At 38.8% G+C, this 20987-nt stretch overlaps 1 protein-coding gene across 1 annotated transcript in view; it reads right to left on the bottom strand.

The window, feature by feature from the left end:
• The window catches only part of mrps5 (mitochondrial ribosomal protein S5), a 29550-nt gene extending 14977 nt beyond the window's left edge, over positions 1 to 14573 (bottom strand). The window contains exons 1-6 of the mRNA XM_087850064.1: positions 14517 to 14573; positions 11710 to 11862; positions 8568 to 8693; positions 7924 to 8037; positions 7356 to 7475; positions 4336 to 4370 (exon numbers count right to left, since the gene is read on the bottom strand). Of these exons, the coding sequence (XP_087706190.1) occupies positions 4336 to 4370; positions 7356 to 7475; positions 7924 to 8037; positions 8568 to 8693; positions 11710 to 11862; positions 14517 to 14565 (597 nt within the window). The 5' untranslated portion in view covers positions 14566 to 14573. The remainder of the gene's footprint in view (positions 1 to 4335; positions 4371 to 7355; positions 7476 to 7923; positions 8038 to 8567; positions 8694 to 11709; positions 11863 to 14516) is intronic.
• Positions 14574 to 20987: the final 6414 nt, after the last annotated feature.

Here is a 20987-nt window from a genome sequence, read left to right as displayed (position 1 = left end):
TTTAACTTTCTAGTTTCCCTATATTAATACCATATTTTTGTTGGATTTATTATGTTACAGGACTAAAACAATGAATATGTAGGCCTACAAAAATAGCCTGCTTTGATAATAAATAAAGCGCATACAGTATCTCACAAAAGTGAGTACACCCTCACATTTATTTAAATATTTTGTTATATATCTTTTCATGGGAGAACAGTGAAGACATGACACATTGATATAATGTAAGGTAGTCAGTGTACAGCTTGTACAACAGTGTAAATCTGCTGTCACCGTGCCTATTATGTGACTTTTGGGATTAATACATCTAAATAACTGAACTAAACAAAGCAGTTCTTATCATCCTTAATGTGGACATCTTAAACTGAAATATCAACCTTTAAGTTATGGATGAATTTTGTTGCAGCTATTTTTTGGCTTGCCAGGAGATCGTTATGTATTTTTACAGTCTGTAATTTGCCAGAAGCACCGCGTACTGGAAAACCAATCCAATCCAAAAGCGACAGTATGAACAGTGTAACAGGTAAAGACTCGCCTACAAAGATATAACTTAGCAGATACTGAAGGAGAGATGAGTAGATCTCTAAGTATTTCTCTTGGCATAAACATCAACATCAACTGAAATGAGCTGATACTGTCAAACAGCAAGGAGTAAGTTCATTTCAACAACCTTAAAATAACAATAAAAGGATATGTGTGGAATGTGTGCATCTACATTCTATTATTAAAATAAAATGTGAAATAACAAACATACATTTTTTTAAACTTTAAAATTTTTCACCATTACATTCAAAAGTATGTACTTATTCTTATCTACATTTAATGAGTCTTTATTAATGTTACACAGCTTCAGCCTTTTGTTTCCCTTCTTCTCACCTTTCGACTTTCAAGATAACTTTCACAACTTTTCCTTCTCTTACACTTTTTCTCTTTCCCTCCTCTTCCCTCCCTCCTGCTGGATGTATTCACTAATGGCATGCCAGCATGATCGTCCTTGGGAGACGAGCCTTTTATTCCAGTAAGCCTTTTTCATTTCATTAGGCCTGGATTTATAGTGGTGCACACTTACGCTCACACTCTCGCACACACGCACACAGGGTATATTTATAGAAGGCGATGGCACCATAAAAGCGTCCATCGGTTTCCAGGGGGAAGCCTAATGTCTGTGACACCACTTTTATTTATGCAGACAGGAGCTGTAGGGAAGACTATCAATGAGACACACACACACACACACACACACACACACACACACACACACACACACACACACACACACACACACACACACACACACACACACACACACACACACACACACACACACAATATCTAATGACATGTGTGTATGGAATAGATACATCTGGTCAGTCACATTTTAAAAAAATTAAAAATCATACATATGAGTATATAAAATATATAACTTATATTTAAGGTATAGACAAACAGGTATTCAATGAAAATCAGATATTCCACATGTGTGCACCCCCCTGTCTCTGCTGCACATCTGGGTCTTCCTGCATGTGACCTTGTAGCGTTACCCCCATTAGTTCAGTAGGGTCCATTAGCACTAATTGAATTAAGGTAGGTTCCAGGTTCACTAAGACAGAATCTAAATGAACTGTCTATGCAGTGTAGCTTTATTCTCTTTCTCTTTCTCTCTCTCTCACACACACACTGCCTTCAAAATACAATTTTTCTTTATCCTGAAGCACACACGACTGCAGTGCAAAGTGTCACTTAGCTACCAGGTTCACCAGATTTCAACATGAATCCTCATATCTTTTACAAGTTACATGTAGCCTTAGGCCATATTTTTCATGCTGAAATATTCAGATTTAAGCATCAGCGGTAATCAAGTTTTAAAAATCTATTAATCTTCTCAGTGGAGACGGATATACTACATGCTGTAAGGCAATAAGAATCAGTCATTGACAATAGGACGATTTAATCCATTTAACTCTATGTTGCTCTATGTTTACTACACCACTCGTCAGCAGTGAAGCAGGTACTTTCAGCTACATCAGCATTTAGTAGGGTTTTAGTGTGTGTGCCACCATGTTTTATGTGTTTGCCTCTTTCTTTCATTCTTTAGTTTGTGAAATAAAACGAACAAAAGCTGCAACAGACAGAAACAGAAAGACTCCTTTGCTTCTTGCTATATTACATCACTTTTACTGCTTGTTGGGAAGCTTTTATTGTACCCCTGTTAACATAACTGGTTCTTTCAACTCAGTTGCTGTTATCTTCACATTAACAGTGTCTCATTAGCTCCATTTTTAATGTACGAGGTTGTGCACCCACAGAAAAACATGGAACAAGACACTAGCCCATGACAGTAGCATGCTATGCAGTAATGACTGTCACATCGCGCTGCAATTAAACACATGTAAATAAACTGGGGGAATAACATAAATGCACTTTTTGTCTTTCCTTTTGTCTATTTTGGTCCCAAAGTAATTTATCATCTTAATAATAAATACCAATTCAGTAAATTTATAAACTGTATTTGAATGCAACATTCTAGCGAAGCAATCCTGAAGTCAAGTCTCGAGGTGCCTTGACGTAAATGCAGCTTATTAATTTCAAGCTATAATTATTGGACTGAAATAAAGGTAGTTCAGTGGATCTCTAGCATGCTGCTCATTAATTGCACAACCCTATACTATTTATCACCTGGATGGAAACAATATAACACTTTTCTGGCTTGCATCAGCTTCAGGAAGTCTTGGTGCCACTTTCATTTTCTCCAGTCTTGGGTAAAACACTCAAGACTAAAGGAGAATGTTTGTTTATTGGATCGTTGACTTCAACGGTTGGAAAATTTGGCCTGAAAATTTTATACCAGTAATGAAAAGGCAACTGATCATATTACAACTTCATTCCTTCCACAGTTATCATGGGACAAATGACACAAAATGGTACTAGTCTTACCTTTTTCTTGTCCAGTTCAGCTTCTACAGTCTAGTTAGTGACTGCCTAAAGGGCAATTCCTAATCATCAGCAGTCTCATAGATATTCTTTTGGCGAGAAACTGCAATCAAAACCCTCTGATATCAAACACAACGCTGCTCTAATCTGAACCTGACATCCAGCCGCAGTGCCATCGTTAGTGTGATGGTAACTCTCTTCTTTGTTATTATGTCTCCACTGAGGCATGTGACATCGTCAGGTCAAACTAAAATGACCCAATTTTCTTCTTTATCCAGCTTACTGTTATTTTCAAAAAGTAGTCATTATGTAACTTAACTAGGAGAGACTGAGCTCTTTTACAATTAAAATATCCCTTAAATCAGGAGTGGGCAACTCCAGGCCTCAAGGGCCGGTGTCCTGCAGGTTTTAGATCTCACTGGGTCAACACACCTGAATCAAATTAGTTCATTACTAGGCCTCTGGAGAACTTCAAGACATGTTGAGGAGGTTACTTAGCCATTTAAATCAGCTGTGTTGGATCAAGGACGTCTAAAACCTGCACCGGCCCTCAAGGCCTGGAGTTGCCCCACCCCTGCCTTATCTTGACAGCATAAAAGTTACACTGCCAAACAGTTTCAGGAATACTAAACACCTCCAATGGCCTTCAGGATTTTAAGGGTCAATTGTGCCAAATTATATTCAGATCTTAATAAACGGCATACTGTGTGAAATTCTAAAAGAAAAAAAACTGCAATTATATCCACCAAACTCTTGAATGAACAGCTTTGCTTTAGGGGTAATCGTATGCTTGGTTTCATACATGAAGCAAACGTGACCTAGATATTACACTATTTGACTTCAGGGAGTGCTAAACCAGTCCAACTGCTCAAATGCTGCTGCTTAGTTCTCAAATGGAGCTACCCTTGCTCAGCAAATTTGCCCCTATCACCATCCATGTGTACACACCACACTGGATTTTCCACTGCTTTGAAATACTTGAAAACTGTTTGCTCCCTTCGAGGCTTTCTGCAATATTTTAATGTACAGTCAGATTTATTTAGAAAATGACACATAAAACAAAATAAGCTAGAAGTTCCTAGAAGTCTGGGGGGCTATCAGTACAGCTGTATTTTGTCCAGTCAGCTAATGCAGAGAGATGAAACGGTTCTTATTAACTTGGTGAGGGTAATAAACCAGCAATTAAAATGAAGTGAAACAATTAAAATGTCAAAAACGTATTCTCTTGATGAAAACTGTTCATTTGATGACCATGCTGTACAAGGGATCATCCTCGTTTATTAACAACACAGCCTTTTTTACATTTTTGAAACAATTTAAACGCAACTGTTAATCAACATCGTCGAAAACGTTGTCGAGCACAGTGTGTCGTTCAGTAAACAGAAAGGGACAAGTGACACTAACCTCGATGACACGTGAATCGAAATCCTCGTAGGTTTCTGTGGACAGAGGAAAGAAAGACAAAGAAAGAAAGTTTAGATAACAAAGCTTTAACACGCAAATGCATTTAAGCGCACACATCCGTACACACATACACTATAAACCGATTAACCAGGCTCTTGCAAGCGTAACAAATACCCAGAAGCCCTTGCAGCAGCGTAACGGGTCTGCACTTTTCATTGTCAGTGACCTTTGAAGGATGTTACTCTCCCAAATGCACCCCGTTCACTTCTAACCAATTAACAACAAACAAAGGAGAGCTGACTCAAAGGCTCCAAGGGGAGGACACACGCACGCACACACACCCCCACCACAGCTGGTATATTGACCCAACATCTGTAGGAGACCAAAGCTGATCAGAGAGAAGTAATCTATTTCCAGCTCCCTTCACATCACATTCACCAGACCCCAAGTGTATCCTTGGAAGCGCGAGAACAACAACATCAGTACAGCGCATGAAAGAAGGTGTTCGGGCATGCAGGGGGGAAGGTGTGTATGTCAAGGTGTGAGAGGGCTTGTTAGCATAGAGGCAAGTGGAAAGGGAAGAGAAATATAAAACTAATGATGATGTGAACCAAGCAGAGTCTTGTTCCCTCATCCTTTGTGGTTTGAGGTAAACAAGCTCAACTCCAGCAAAGACTAATGTTTAAAGATATAATGAGGCTGGGAACAGGAGGCTAGCTGCTTCATCAGTGAATCACCCGGAATTAGCCAACAGTGTTCCTCAGAGTTTCGGATGAAGAGTTGACTGGGCAGGAGCCCAACACTACGGGCTTCAGAGCAAAGCTCTCTATATGCACCGGCATTTGGCCGAACAGCTGGTTACATTATCATATTATCGTTTTTACTCTAAAAATAGTTTTTGATCATTGGACTATGATGCATGACACATGGCCAGTGAAAGAGATTCATTTTCCAATGATTTTGGATTTTTTGTTAATCACTCGTGAAGCAAATAAAATCAGATGATCACAGACATAGGATAAGATACAAACTTAAGGCATTCATACAAAAGATATAAATGTATTTGTTTTCCCACCTTTCATCAGCGGTTTACTTTTTGAATTATCCTGTCACTGAGTTCTTTGGTTTAAAAATCTCCACAAAATTAGTTTATTTCTATTAAATAAGAGTGCATTTATGTTTCTAGCAAAAATACATCAACAGTCACTGTGGAATATGTTGACCAAACTTAGCGTGAAAGATTTTAAATTACCTTTCATAAGTTTGAATTGATCATTAGTTGTCAATAATTAAAGTCTTATGGGCTCCACTGTAAAAGGGGTTGGAGATGGATTTTAAACCCACTAAATGATCAGCAAAAGCAAATTTGTTTCAAGAACAATCACAATAGGATGTTTTAAAGCTATCGGCAATTCATGACACTCATTATGCGATTTCTTTCTAGTAGGATAACTTTGAAGTCGGCACCAAGTCTACATAAAAATAATGTAAACGTGACAATAATCACTTTTCCTTTAGTTCAAAAAGCACCAGAGAGGCAACTGATTCGGGAGATATTGTGCAACAACAAAAACAACAGAATCCTGGGCAAAAATGTGTCAGGAGACTGACATCTGGATCTGTAAAAAGAATTAAAAATAACAAGTTTCATATACAAACTTTATACCAAGAAAATGTGATGAAAATACTGGTGCTTTTGTTAGCATTTTGAACAAGCTACATACAGTTACAGTCTGTTACATTTTGCTTCACGGAGACTTTATTCTTGTCCTAACCAATTACGAGGACCTATCATTGCTGTCATGGTCCACATGACTGTGATTTGTAGTCACATTTCTGGGAAGTGGCACATCAGGTTACAGGTTACAGCTGTGGTGTGCTGTAAATTGAGTTTTAAGGCTGTGGTTATAAGACATTCCATTCAAGGTGTGATGGACCAACAGCCCTGCATGGTTCATTGCAAAGTAACAGTGTGGTCATTTGGGTTTCTTGTACAAGAACAAGGGAGGAAAAGGCAAACAGCGTGGGAGGAACGAGAGAAGCCGAGAGGGTGATGGAAAAGGAAATGGAAGAGAGAAAATAATGAATTGAGAAATGACTGGAAGAGATGAGGAATGGGAATAGGAAAAGAAATCTGGGGTAAAAAGACAAAGAGTGAACAGGAAAGCCACAGAGAGAGCAGAAAACAGAGGGATGTCTTTCTAAATTAGGAAATTGTCCCATTTGACACTTTTGTCAAATTCCCATTTTCATCTCTAGCAGCATGCTGACCTCCTTCTGCTCTCTCTCTCTATCGCACACATACACACCCAGCATGCCTCTTATTACACTTGTATTGCTTCATCCACCTCATCTTTCTCCATCACTATAGTCATCATTACGTCTCGCTGTGTCTTTCAGTGTATATCTAAGTGAGGTGCCCCTCTGAGACCTGCTGTGTCATGATCTAGACTCTTGTTACTCCGTGAGAGTGAGGTGGAGATGTCTGCACTGTGACGGTCAGCTCAAGCTGGTTGTATTTTGTTCTGCTACTTTTCTGGATTCACTAAAGACTGTTGTAAATACAACAAGGAGCAAATTGAAGGACACTGTTACTAAACCAAGTAGGTCAAGTTTTTGAAAGCATTTACAGCTCATTTTACTTGTAAACACAGTAGTTCGAAAGGTTCTGATAAAACTTTGTATGGGTGTAGAGCAATGAGTGGGGTCATGTTAAAAATCCATTAAAATTTGGCTTGCATTCACCACGGTCTACAACTTAATGATTTAGAGTTGAAAATTGACAAAAAGCCTCAAAACTATACCTACATAATTAACTGTGGGACGATTTCAAATATCATTGACCTCTGACCTCTAGTTTGCTGTCAACAGATTGACCTGAGAGTCAAAGTGATAAATAGCTAGCATTATTAAGATGACAAAAGGTTTTCCGGTTGAAATACTTTTTGAGTATAGTTGATTAATTTTAACAGTGTAACGGTATAACAGCAAGACTTTGTGAGCATTTAGGTATGATTTACCTCCATTGGGTCCAGGGTCAGGCGGCCCCAGGCTGATTCCCCCCCAGGAGTTTCCTGTCCAACCTCTCTCCCTCTTCACCTTCATCTTCCTCCTTCTCTCCCACTCGTCCCTCTGACGCACTGCAGAAAAACACAACAGACGAATTTTTGCAGAGGTCACAGCTGACTACAAGGAGCACAACACGATAAACATCAAAGGTGCTATCTGTCAATGTCAAATTAACTGTGTAATTACTATTAACAAATGAGATCACAGTGGAGACAAATTAGCGGCTTCTATTTCCCAACAGTGGCGCTTCTGTTTTTCAAGATTAAGACCTCATTTACCCCACCGGTCCTTCCTGGTGGCTCGTGAAAAGTTAATTTATTTTTCCAGAAAAATTATTTTTCTTTGGCTTTTCTAATGCTCAGAAGTGGAATATAAGCTGACAACTGATGGACAGCTGTGATATTGGATAACACAGCTGGCAAAATGTCAGTGCATTCATAAAGTTGCACAGGTTTGTGATCATTTTGTGCTTCTGCGCAGATAACGGTGACATGTGATGGGATATTTGTGTGTCTTCACCTAGTTCAGCTTGAACCTCCTGCTGCTCAGCTTCGCCTCTTCGACTCATGCTCTGCAAAGCGCCATCCTTCAACACTGGACTGTTGAGTCCAGGCCACAGAAAACCACCACGACCTGGAGGTTAAAAAGAGAAAAAAGGAAATCAATTACAGGAATAAAGAATGAGAGGAAGAGAAATTAGTACTAATTATTTTGCAAACATTTGTATTTTCTTTGTATATAAGGATCTAAGGCCATGATACTTGCAGTGTATGGATGCAAACAGCTGTTGACAGCTGTGGACACCGAGCACAAATAGTTGTTCCCATTATCTTCCATACCTGAGAGAACTCTGCGGGATTCCAAAATGATGGATGCTCTCTTGCAGAGCATTAATAATTTAACACTAAGTAATGAATATTCTAGTTTGTCATCCTCATCAGCTGCTTCTTAGCTTCAGCGTGAGTGTCAGCGTGTGATTGGCAGCGCTTGTGTTAACAGCTGAGCAGGAGAAATTTATGCACTTCAGAACAAAGGAAATCATTTAGACAATTCAATTGTATTATTTAAAGAGAAAATTATAGGAATTAGATTTTCTGTGTTTTACCGGCTTTACTCTTCTGTCAAGAAGTGAATTAAAGAAAGGCACACAGTGGAAGTCTCACCCTCTCCAATGGTCTGTCCTCGGTTCAGATCTCTCCTTAGTTTGCGTTTGGTACGCTTCCCTCGACCCTTTCTTGCTCCAGCACCGGACTCAGCCAACACACCTCTCCATAGCTCTTCAGCTGTTACTGTAAACACACACACACACACTCACAGTTAAACACACACACATTAAACAAAAATGGTCATACCATGTTTGAGAATAAAGGTTAGCTATGGTTGTGGATGGTTATTGAGTTATGACTGACAAGCCGTTAGCCAGTGAAGAAGCGGTTTCACAGTCCGAGCCACACCTCTTGTCACATCCGTCTTTTTATGACTAACATGGTGGTGAAAGTCTAGAGACTTCAGAAACCAATGGTTGAAGTCCCGGTAGTTACAACCATCTTTCAGACTGCCTGTGATTTTACCTTTGTTTAGTTCTTATCACTCTTATCAAAGTCTTTTATCAACATCTTTTATGGTTCACATATTTAAAAGTTTTCTTTTTCTTACATGAAAATGTAAAAAAAATGCTTTAAATGTTTGTTTTCTACAGATTAGCTGTATGAAACTAGCCTTTTTCTCCAAATGCATTAAAGGTTTTAGAATTTCACTGTCAGTAAATGACAGATTTGTTTTTCTGATTACTTGAGACCTAAAACAATTCATACACGAAAGATAAAACTAAATGATTAGTATTTGACAGCTGATAAATCACTTAAATGACTTTTGATTAAAAAATGAAAATATTAAATACGTTTTAAAATGTGAGAATTCACTGCTTTTCTTGGTCTCACATTGGGGTAAATTTGTATTTGGGGCTTCCTGTAATTTGGACAGACAAAACAAGACGATAGTTATTTTTAGCACCTCACTGAGTGAGCTAATACCAGAGGACTGTTAGCAGTGACAACAATTTGAAACAGATAAAAATATAAGACACACCTGAAACAGTCTTATTAAAACAAGTGTCTCTTCTGCTAGCAGGAAAAATGCTGCCAGCAGAGTAGATTTAACTACTCATCTGCCACACCTTCACCTTGACTTTAGCTCAACACACCAAGTCAAAACACTTAAGAGTCAAAAGATCATAAACATATCAGAATTTGGGTCCGTCCTCTCAGAGCTGACAAATAAAAATTTTAAACAGTAATCTCACAATGTAAGATCTAACTAATGTAATGTGAGAATGCTTGGAGCAGTGCCCCTTTAAAAGCCACAAATAAGGATGTCCAGTAAGTGACATAAGGGAGCACCAGGGACCGTAACTAAAAGCCAATAAATTTGCAGTGGCTATACAGCAATCACTGTAAAGTGGTAATGCATCCAAGGCCCAAGTTAGGATCTGCAGTACATCCACTGATTCAGACATATCTGAAAATCAGCAAGCAACATGCACAATAAAAAGTTAAATAGCCAAATTAAATATTTATAAGCGAATACTTAAAGAGTCTTCCTGGAGAAATACAAGCCAGGGACAGAGCCAGTGTAATGCGACAGGCTGTTTGACAGTGTGTTTTTCATGTAATCACAATTCAAACTGAAAGTGTGACATGTTGACAGGCACAACATTTTCTTAATTACACGAGAAATGCTGAGGCATTGACTGTAAATGATTAAGACTGAAAAAAGGAGTAGTTATGAAGCGGGTGATGAAGCATGGCAGAGAAAGCAGGAGATAAAAAGAGATGTTTTGACAGCTTCATATATGCCCACTTCAAACACTGTCATCAGTCCTGACATGAATTCCAAACAAGCGCTGCTAACATGCATTTACCAGTGAGAACATCCCTTTGAACATGGCCAGATGAATCCTGACACTATAATAATATGCACCCATTTAGAGCAGGGCAATATGACCAAAAATATTTATCACAATATAGATTTGAAAATTTGTGATAACGATATAACTGACAATATAATTGACACTAGACAAAATACTTTAAGGCATTTCCAGTGGAAATTTGCCGACATATCCTCAGCATAACCATGTATAATATCCACAAAACTTAAAAAGAGCTTATACACACGCAATACAGTAATATTATGTTAAAGTACAGTACGTATCACTCTGCGAGGCTTCTGTCTACGATAGCCGTAATGCTCCGACAATCCATCAAGCTGTGCGGTTCGTAGCTTAGCAAAGTCATACTAAAACATTTGACAGATTTTTGAGCGCTGTGTACCACATAAAATCGTTTCGAGGTCAGTAAACACAACCAGAATCCAAACATAAGGCACACGGGATTATAAGGGGCACTCTCGATTTTCAGAAAAATCAAAGGATTGGAAAATACGGCACACTTAAAATCAAACAACACGGTAATAACGACGGTCCGCTAGCATGCTCTACCAAAAATAGTGCTTTGTTGTGTATCTGACAGACGAAAGCTAAACCAGTTCCACACCACTGAAGTTGCAGCATTTTTACAAACCAATTCTGGTTCATCCGTTTCATTCAACGTTCCGCTTTCGCCCTTCTCATTCTCCATCACCACCGTGCCTTTTTTGCCATGTGCGTATGAAAACAAAGGCACTGCACATGCACATTTTACCCATATTCTATTGCAATATTTCATTTTCTTGTCGTTGCCCAACATTATACCGGTATTACCATGAACGGTATGATATGGCCCAGCCCTACACCCATTAACATTTGGTTTCAAGAAATCACCTATAACAGTCTCGATTGTTGTACAGGCTTTAAGCAAAGCCTGAAGAACGTCACTGCTGAGATTTTCTCCCATTCAGACTGACCATGAGTAAGTGTTAATAATGTTAATATGTTCCACTGATCCAATTAACTCACAACACTTAAGGAAAATACATTTTATGAACCGTTGTGTTTTTCATTTTTGTTGTTTTGGGATTTGTTATAGTTGTACTTTGCTACTGTTTTCATTTTTGAAATGGAGTAGCTGATAAGTTTTGAAACTCAGGGCCATCATCTTTTAAGACATAACTTTAAGTAGGTTCAGCTGATACAGGCAAGGTAAGATAATTCTGCTCCGATGGTATCGCCTGTGTTATATAAGGAGACAACTTAAAACATTCTAAACAGCTATGCTTTTGCAAGTCATGCTATGGTGTACTTTTAATATTATAGTGGGAGGATGATGGCTGGAGAGAAGAGTTTTCAAAATCATAATTTCATAAACTTACGCTTGTTGAAGAAGCTGCCGTGTCTTGTTTGCTGCCATGTTGTTGGAGGGAGCGGTGAAAGTGCAGAGTGTCTTTGCAGAGACGCAGCTGAGGCTCGACTTGCCAAGAGAGACGCCTGTACAACTCCTCCTACAGCACGGAGAGATGCTGCACCTGTAGACCAAAGACACCGAAGGAAAGGCAGATCTTATTAAAACTGCATTACTTGCATGATGACAACATACAAAGATAAAGTCATGAAAGTATGTCCACTCAAGTCAACAGCTGGGCTAATAACCAAAGAGAATACATTCAATGAGGATATATAAACCACCAAGTTGTTGTAGAATTTCACTAGGTACATTTTCACATGATATAAAAATATGATGCTAAGGGTTTACTTCCCTAGCATACACAGCAAAGTCACAAGTCCAGGCATATCATCAGCCTCCACAATTTTTTAGTAAAAAGGGAGCTACTTCAGCAAAACACAATACTTTACAAACATACCAGACAACTGTTTCTGCTGAAAGTGAAAACAGCAGACATGTTCTGCCACTCGTGGCAAAAGCAGACCATTGAGCACAATCAGGTTATGAAGGCACACAACAAATGACTCAACTCAAGCATCTTTGGAGCACTTGCTAGTTAAACGCCATATGACAGTAAGAGCAAAAGGTGAACTGTAAGCAGATGGTTAAAAAGCTTGACCAGGACACATCATCTCATGCAGAAAACTTTTTTTTTTTTCAGTTTTTATATGTAGGGATGGGTATCGAAAACCGGTTCTTGTTGAGACCCGGTTCCCACTGTTTCAATTCCTTGGCATCGTTTGCCATTTTTGCAAACGATTCCCTTATCGATTCCAGTCGCCCCGAATGACGTCACCACGTTGCCGAGCGTCGCTTACCTGGCAGGAAACACGGTGCCTAAGCGGCACAAACGCTCAAAAGTTTGGTTATACTTTACGAGAACGGATGACAACAGGGCAACTTGCAATACTTGCAAAGTAGATATTTCATTTAAGGGACGAAACACTACAAATATGCAAAAGCATTTGCTCACAAAACACGCGATAACCTTAAATGAATGTCGTGTTTTTAATTCCGCTCCGGACTCGTGAATCTCAACCCAGCAGCAGCGGTAACGTTTGCACGTCCTCTCCCGTTAATGCGGCAGGTAAATAATCAACTAACAGTGCATATTATGTTAGCGCGATCTGCCTTATTACAAAACCTGCCATTACTGTGCATTTAGGTGACCATGATGAGAGAGACAGACAGTCTGGCTGGCGCTCGCTGGCAGTTCTCGCTGCAGTCTACTGGTAGCGTCTCCTTCCAGGCCAGGATAGACGAATGTCACCGAGTAGTGACGAAGTTTGTGGTCAAAGGTTTGCACCCATTTGCCACAGCAGATGATTTTCGGTAAGTGAATGTGTTTAATTGTAGGCAGGGACATTACTGGATATTCTTGTGTAATTGCTACAGAATAATTTATGTTATACTTTGTTATTGCTACAGAAGAATATTTATTTTATTATTTTACATTTACAATTTTTTTCCCCGGGGACCTTGTGACACCCCATGGAAGAGCCATAGGCTGGATCTCTTAAGATCTCACTGTTGGGTTTGTAAGGCCATGTTACTCCTAAATTTCTCTTGTTCAAAGAGAAGATATAAAACAAAGTTAGTGTTCTCCTTTTATTTAAAAAGAATTGATAAGAGAATCGATAAGAGAATCGATAAGAGAATCGATAAAGAATCGAATCGTTAAACATAATCGAAAATGGAATCGAAATCGTGAAAATCTTATCAATACCCATCCCTATTTATATGTGACAATACTGTACAGACTCCTGAAGAGCTACAAGGTGAAGTTACTTTGGTTGTTGTTAAGCTAAAGTGTTAAGCAGTTACACTCTACGTTCACATAGGATTTCCAGAGAAAACACTACCTGGGCTACGTTTCTGCTCATATTTGTCCTCTGCTGTGTCACTGGATATAATGTTGCTGCCACTTTGTGGCAAGAGATTGACACTTTCTTTCTTTTTTGTCATCAATGACACTTGTTAAAACAGCAATGGCAATCACTGAAAAAACGTTATTTATCACATTTTGTTCTTTTTTAATGGTCAGAAATTATTATAATAAATAATAACAATAAAAATTTTATTTGTAGGCGCCTTTCAAGACCCCCAAGAACAGTATAAATACCAAAGTTGAAGTATGCATAAAAATAACAGCTGGAAAACACCATACAATTAAACGTACGGTGAAGAATTATAGAATAAGCAGTGCAGAATCAAACAGGCTTAGAAATAAGTGCTTTAAGGCTACAAACACTAGATTATACACCTGCAAGGTGTACCTAACAAAGGCGACACTTTATGAAGCACACAGCTATTCTTTCAAGTCTATTTCGCAGAAATAATTCTCAGAACAACCAGTTTCACATTTAAACCATTACATTCTGTCACTTGATCAATATTTAGGGCATAGCAAAATCGATTAGGGAGCAATGGTGAAGTACGCGTAACCCGAAACTTGCAACACAGACACAGTACCACCCAAAAATGAACACAATTTGCTGAATATTTCTTCAATTTAACTCCCTGGATGTTGCTGTTAGTGAATGCAGTTCAGGTTTTTGGCTGAAGTGAGCAATTTTCACGATGTGAGTGATGATGACAGGCTCTTCCGGGTCAATTAAGCAAACCGGAGCAAAACAGTAACAATTCAAAAACATCAAGACAATAAATACACTGCACTTTATAAAATGGGCTATGTTTAAAAAGCTGTGAAACAGAAAAAAGGGCGAAATAATTCACCTCCAAGTGTGATGCGGAGGGCACAGCACACCCCGATGGATGCCGCCATCTTGGAATTCTGAAGGACCTCTTACAGGACAACTGGGGTGTCTTACGATGCCTGTTGAAAAATCGTAAAATACAGCGAATTTCCATTTCATAGTGATTGAGTTTAATTTTCTTCCTGTAATGATCTTTGATCTTGTTTCTTTATATTTTGCTTATAAGGAGTCAGACTTTTTAATAATTTAAAGTGGGATATCACCTCTGCATGAAGCTCAGAATAGTTATGAAATGTCCTTGCTACAAATATTCCACTGTCAACTTTTAGTTACATGAGGCACATAGTGCACAGAGGTTGCCAACTTTTTGCAGAGTCAATCACTAGAGACCTTCAAATTATGAGACCTTCAGATTCGCTCAAGAACAGTACATACAGAGATTCATAGTATGGGTTTCCATGGCTGAGCATCCAAGCCTTACATCTCCAAGCATAATAAAACATGCCGGATCAAGTGGTGTAAAGTACTCTGGACTCTAAAGCAGTGGAGACGTGTTTTCTGGAGTGATGAATCATGCTTCACAGTCTGGAAATCTGAATTCCCACACAAGTCTGGAAAATGGTTCTTGTCTGTCTTTATTGTGCCACGTGTAAAGTTTGGTGGAAAAGAGAATTATGGTGTGTTTTTTTTTTTTTTTTTTTTTCAGGAGTTGAGCTCAGTCCCTTAGTTCCAGGAAAAGGTACTCATAATGTTTCAGCATACTAAGACATTTTGGGCAATTTCATGTCCCCAACATTGTGGGAACAATTTGAGGATCACCTCTTCCTGTTCCAGCATGACCAGTGCACAAAGCAAGGTTCTTAAAAACGTAGACGAGCAAGTTTGGTGTGGAAGAACTTGACTGGCCTGCATACAGTCCTGACCTCAACCCAATAGAACACCTTTGGGATAAATTAGAGACTGTAAGCCAGGGCTTCTTGTCCAGTGTCACTTTCTGACCTCACAAATGTGCTTGTGGAAGAATGGTGAAAAAAAAAATTCCCATAAACACACTTGTGGAAAGCCTTCCCAGAAGAGTTGAAGCTGTTATAGCTGCAAGTGGTGGGCTGGAGTCATATTAAATCCTATGGATAAAGAATGGGGTCGCACTGAAGTTCATATGTTAGCAAAGGTAGGCGAGCAAATGCTTTTGGCAATATAGGGTGCAATCTTGAAAGCATCTGATTGGCAACAGCTTCATTTTTCAACACAACAATAAAGCCAAACACACTGAAATATGAAAATACTATCACTCATGAATTGGCCTCCCCAGAGCCTGGAGTTCACCACTGAAGTAGTGTGGGATTGTATTAGTAGAGAGCCAAAGAAATGGCATCCAAAATCTAAAGAAGAATTCTGGAATGTCCTTCAAGAAGTATTCCTTAAGGCTGCTTGAAGAAATTTAAAGACAGTTTCCCTAAGAGAGGTAAGGTGTTAAAGAATAAATATGATGACACCAGATATTGACTTTGAGGTTTGTTCAAACACTACATTCTGTTTTTCCCTTGTATACTGAATTGCCATAATTGCATTTTTCATTGAATTGGTGCACCAATTTTCCTTAGCGAAATATAAACCGTGTTGGCTCACGAGTTTTGCACAGCTCTCTATTTGTAAATAACGTAATCATATCTTTGATTCCTTTATTTACCAAAAAGACTATGCTCTCTTTATAACTGTGTGTGTAAGTCTAACAAGCAATCTCACTCAGTTTCAAAAAGACACTCAGTGAAGAGTTTGAACATGAATGATATGTTTGCGGCTTTCTGGTAAGCTCTTATGTCTGAAAGAAGAAGGAGAAAACAAACAAGACTTTTTTTTCCCAATGAGCATGTCTGCTGGCTGCACATAAAATTCAACAAAGTCTTAGTTTTTCCTCTTTTGATATTAATTATCACATTGAGAGGAGAGAAAACACGGTAATTACAATGTTGAGAAGCTGAGAAAAAGATGCAGGAGAGAGCTGAAGTAGCTGTGGGTAGAAAGACAGGAGGAAGGCATGAGAACAAACTGTGATGAGAGGGAGGAATGAAATGCTGTCTACAGAACAGGAAAAGGGAGGTGGATGTCGATGATGCACACAGCATGAATTGCAATGGCAATCTGAAGGACTCTCCTGGGAAAAAATGCATAGTTTAACATTCTGACAGTCAGAAAATATCTAGACATGGTTTAAAAAATATTGGTCACTGGAAAAAGAATATCAAAACTTCATGACTCTGTTGGTTGTAAATCTTACCTTAATACCCATATTATGTCAGTATGCACTGTAATTCTGTTGTCGTTAACCCAAACCTTTCCCATTTCTTTGAAGTGTGTTTGTGCAAATCATTCAACAAGTATGTGAGCATCTAAAAACAGAAACTGAGCAGTGATGCTCGATCTATTTGAACATGCAGGCATGCCATTTGTATAATGATGCAAGCATGTCGCGAACACCTACAGCGCACACACACACACACACACACACACACACACACACACACACACACACACACACACACACACACAGCTGTCGCTAAGCATGTGCAGCAGGCCACCAATCAGTGCCTCGTGCCTTTGACCATGATTGCCATGCAGCAGAGTGACTGATAATTATCCTGTGTGCATCTCAATTTCACCTTATTCAAGATAATTTCCTCAGTATTACAGCCCTTTTCCCCGTAGATCTGCAATCAAAAAGCTGCTGAAGAAAGGACAGCCGTCCAGCTGTGTGTCAGCAGGAGATGGGAGCTCCCTGCTGTTGAAAGGATCAATGCCTTTCATACAGTAAGTTTTTCTATAATAATTGCCCCATAATGACAGCTTCAACCAGGGTTTTATGTAAAAGAGTGACTCACTTTTCTTGGCTTTGTACAAGAGAGCGGAGGAGTGAAGAGTGGGAAAATATATATATATTTGAGGTAAACACAGTGCTGCTGGAGTTCAGCGCAACTTTAGTCAAAGTAAGAGAAGTTTGTCGTGCTCAAGCTCTGCTCACTATGTAAATGTTGGTAATTTGGTTCCTGTCAGAGCAGAAGGGTCAGCATTTTGTCTTCTATATGGAGCAGGCTATTAAACTGAACTGAACAGTCACTTCAAACTGGCTGCAAAAACAAGCCAAACCTCACAGGTTTCTATGTTAACATGTTCAAAATTAAAGATAAAATTATTATTTTATAGCCTTGTAGTTTTTTATACCTATTACACCTATTTATATTCTGTTAAAGCTTAAAGCAGTGTGCGCCTGCATTTGACTGACAGTTATGCAGGCACATAAAGAGTCTATCTTTGTCTGCTAGGTTTTACTAATAAGGCTCATCTGGACCTCTACAATGCTTTGAAGCATTTTTAATGGAATTAGGTGAAAAAGGTGCTCATATAGTAGAGCTCTGAATGTAGCCTCTCATTCGTTTCTTCTTCATAGCAGCAGCAGAAGGGTATATATTACATCATGTTTACCTTTATTTACTGAGACCGAATCAAACTGAATTGATATACAATATACAAAGCAAAAGCAGTACAATTTTAATAAGCCCTCAAAATTGTTTCTGTTCTTTCCCTTCCTTAAGAATAGCTTCTTGACAGCCATACCTCCACTGAGACCATTCCTAATGAGGCTTCATTGAACAGCTGATGGATCAACTGAAGGGCAAGATGTATCTCTCAGGACTTGTGCCAGGTCTTTGGTGGATTATTTTTCTATTATTTAAGGACATTCATTTCAGATGCTATTCTCTGCTGCAGATACACAGGACAAACTGCACGTCATCACATGACATACTAAGTTTTTGGCTGATAGCTCTTTGCAAATTACCTTGTTTTAGTCTGCTTATTTTAGTCTGCTTGTGTGTGTCAGAAAAAGTAAATTCCCAACAAAACTTTATTTATAACCCCTTTTACACTATAGTGTAAGAAACAGCATTGCAGCCAAGTATTAAATCCTTAACTGCAAAATAAAACAATGCAAGCAAAAATATAACAATATCAAAGTTAATGTTTGAAAGTTAAGCATTGCTCTGGGAGTCCTGCGGTTGATGTTTCTCTATAATCCTGCAGCTAAAACAAACACAGTCTCATTCCAAAGTCTTTAAAGGATTTGTGAGGGTCTGTTACATTTAAAGCACTTTTTGTTTTGACTTCAAGTTTTGACATGAAGGCTATTGTTCCAGAATCCCATTCATCTGGATTAAAAGAGTGATAGCCAAGAAAAGTCTGCATAAGGATGATGAGGTGAGGATGGGCAGTCAATGAGAATGATGGCTGGTTCATGTCTGCTGAATGTTCTGCGTGCTCTCAGCATGTTACATAGTGCTGTCTTGTCAAGTCTCAATCCCACAAAAAAAGGGGAAAAAATGGTGGTTGCTTGGTGATTGCATGGAGTTTTTCATATTCAGTGACCCTCAATCTCAAATTGGGACACTGTGTACACTTAGAACGCAAATAAAACAGAATGCAAAGACTTGTAAACCTCAGCAACCCACATTTTATTCACAATAGAACATAAAAACCACATCAAATGTTTAAAATGAGAAAATGCACCATTTCAACAAAAATATTAGCTCATGTGAGAGCAACACAAAAGGCTGGAAAATTCAGTGGTACTGAAAAGAAACAGCTGGAGGAACATTATGCAAACCAATTTAGGTTAATTAAGGCTCCATCGTGAAAAGTGAACATGATTCAGAATTTTTGGAAAACATGGTTCTCTGGACTAAAGAGGAGACGGGACTTGTTATCAGTACTCAGCACTGGTTCTGTGATTGCACGGGTGTGCAGTGGATCTGGCCCCTTGCACATGTGGAAATGGACAATCAGTGCTGAAAGGTATATATGGTAACATCTGCTCCCATCTAGGCAGTGCCTTCTTCAGGGAAGGCCTTGCATATTTTAGCAAGACAATGCTAAACCACCAACTGCATCTATTACAACAATATGCATTGTAGTACTGGACTAGCCTGCATGCAGTTCAGACCTTTCTCCAACTAATAAATATTTGACACATTATAAAAACAAAGATGAGCCAAGACTGCTGAACAGCTAGGATACTATATCAGATAAAAATGGGATAATATCTCTCCCCCAAAAGTCAAAAGCAACGGCTGGGACTATGAGACCATGACATGAGGAGATGAGGTGTCACAGCCCTTGTCCCCCTAATGCCACGCCCTGTTTGAAACAAGCAGCTAGTGTTAGCAATCCCTTCATATGTTAGTCATGTCAGTGTTAAGATCAAATGTTTTTTTAACTACAACTAGCAAAAATTCTACAGTTTACCATGTTGCAACATCATGTTTCTACAATAGTACAGAACTAATAAACCATTGCAAATGGCGAAGGTCTTGAATAGCTGAACAAATACATTTATTTATAGTTTGGACTCACACTTTAGGAATTTTAAAAGAGCCTTGAGGAGTCAGAGACCGGCAGAGAGAGCAAAAGCCCAAACTAGCAGCAAACAGGAAGAGAAGGCATATACTTAGACAGTGAGCTGACAGCTTCTCCCAGCGGAGTTGTCTATAGGTCATCTTAACGTGACGTGGATCGATACTCCAGCTCCCTGCTGTCCCCTCTCTGACACCTCCTCTTCCTTGCCTTTCGCTCCTCCTGCTCCTTTCCTCTCACAGACAGGAGGTGACATCGCACCTGGCTTTAACAGTACAAACCAATTAACAACTCTCAGCAAATCCTTCCTGGCTTTCTTCTAATCTTCTTCTTAGTGCAGGGAATCTCTCACAAAACATATGAAAAGCACCTTATATTCAGATCTGGCTGTAGATGTTTTTGTTCACTCATTTGGTTTAATTGAGCTTTGGATGCAAGATGGGCTGCAATCCAGAGGCCTCTATTAGAGATAAATAGCATGGAGTAGTGTTGTGAGAAAAAGTCTTTGACTGAACATTTAATTTTTTAAATTAAATTAAATTATTTAAATTATTTAATTAAAATATGTGAACTAAGAAGCAATTTGCTTAATTCTTAAAATATTTTGTTTCCCTTGCCTCTACCAGTTCCCTCCACTCACACCCAGTGTTGAGGAATTGTGTTGCTGTGTTTTGCAGCGCGATGTGTTCAGTTGATGTGTGGGGAGGAATAAAGAAGGAGTGAGAACTAAGAGCTCCGTGTCGTCCATGCTTACCTCCACAGTATATCCAATAATTCTTCTTTTATCTTGATATGAATAGAAAAAAATAAAACTTTATATTTGGTTGTAAATGACATTAAGATGTTTTCATTAACTATTAAATGACTATTCAGTGTATTTGTGAGTATTCTGCTCTATATGTTAGTTTTTTATACTATTGCTGCAATAGTGTTACAATATTACAACATCTGTAATGGAAACATTCCCTTCCTTGCTAGAAAAGAAGTAAATGAATAGTTAGACTGCTCCTCAGTTCTCCTCTTATTCTTAGTACGGAAATGTCACACTTACAGTACATGACATAATAAGCTATACTTGTATAAAATT

The sequence above is a fragment of the Neolamprologus brichardi genome, chromosome 13 (genome assembly GCF_056152115.1).
Source record: "Neolamprologus brichardi isolate AB-2024 chromosome 13, ASM5615211v1, whole genome shotgun sequence".
Classification (NCBI taxonomy): Eukaryota; Metazoa; Chordata; class Actinopteri; order Cichliformes; family Cichlidae; genus Neolamprologus; species Neolamprologus brichardi.
The sequence above is the reverse complement of the archived record's forward strand: the minus strand, read 5'-3'. Positions and strand labels throughout refer to the sequence as shown.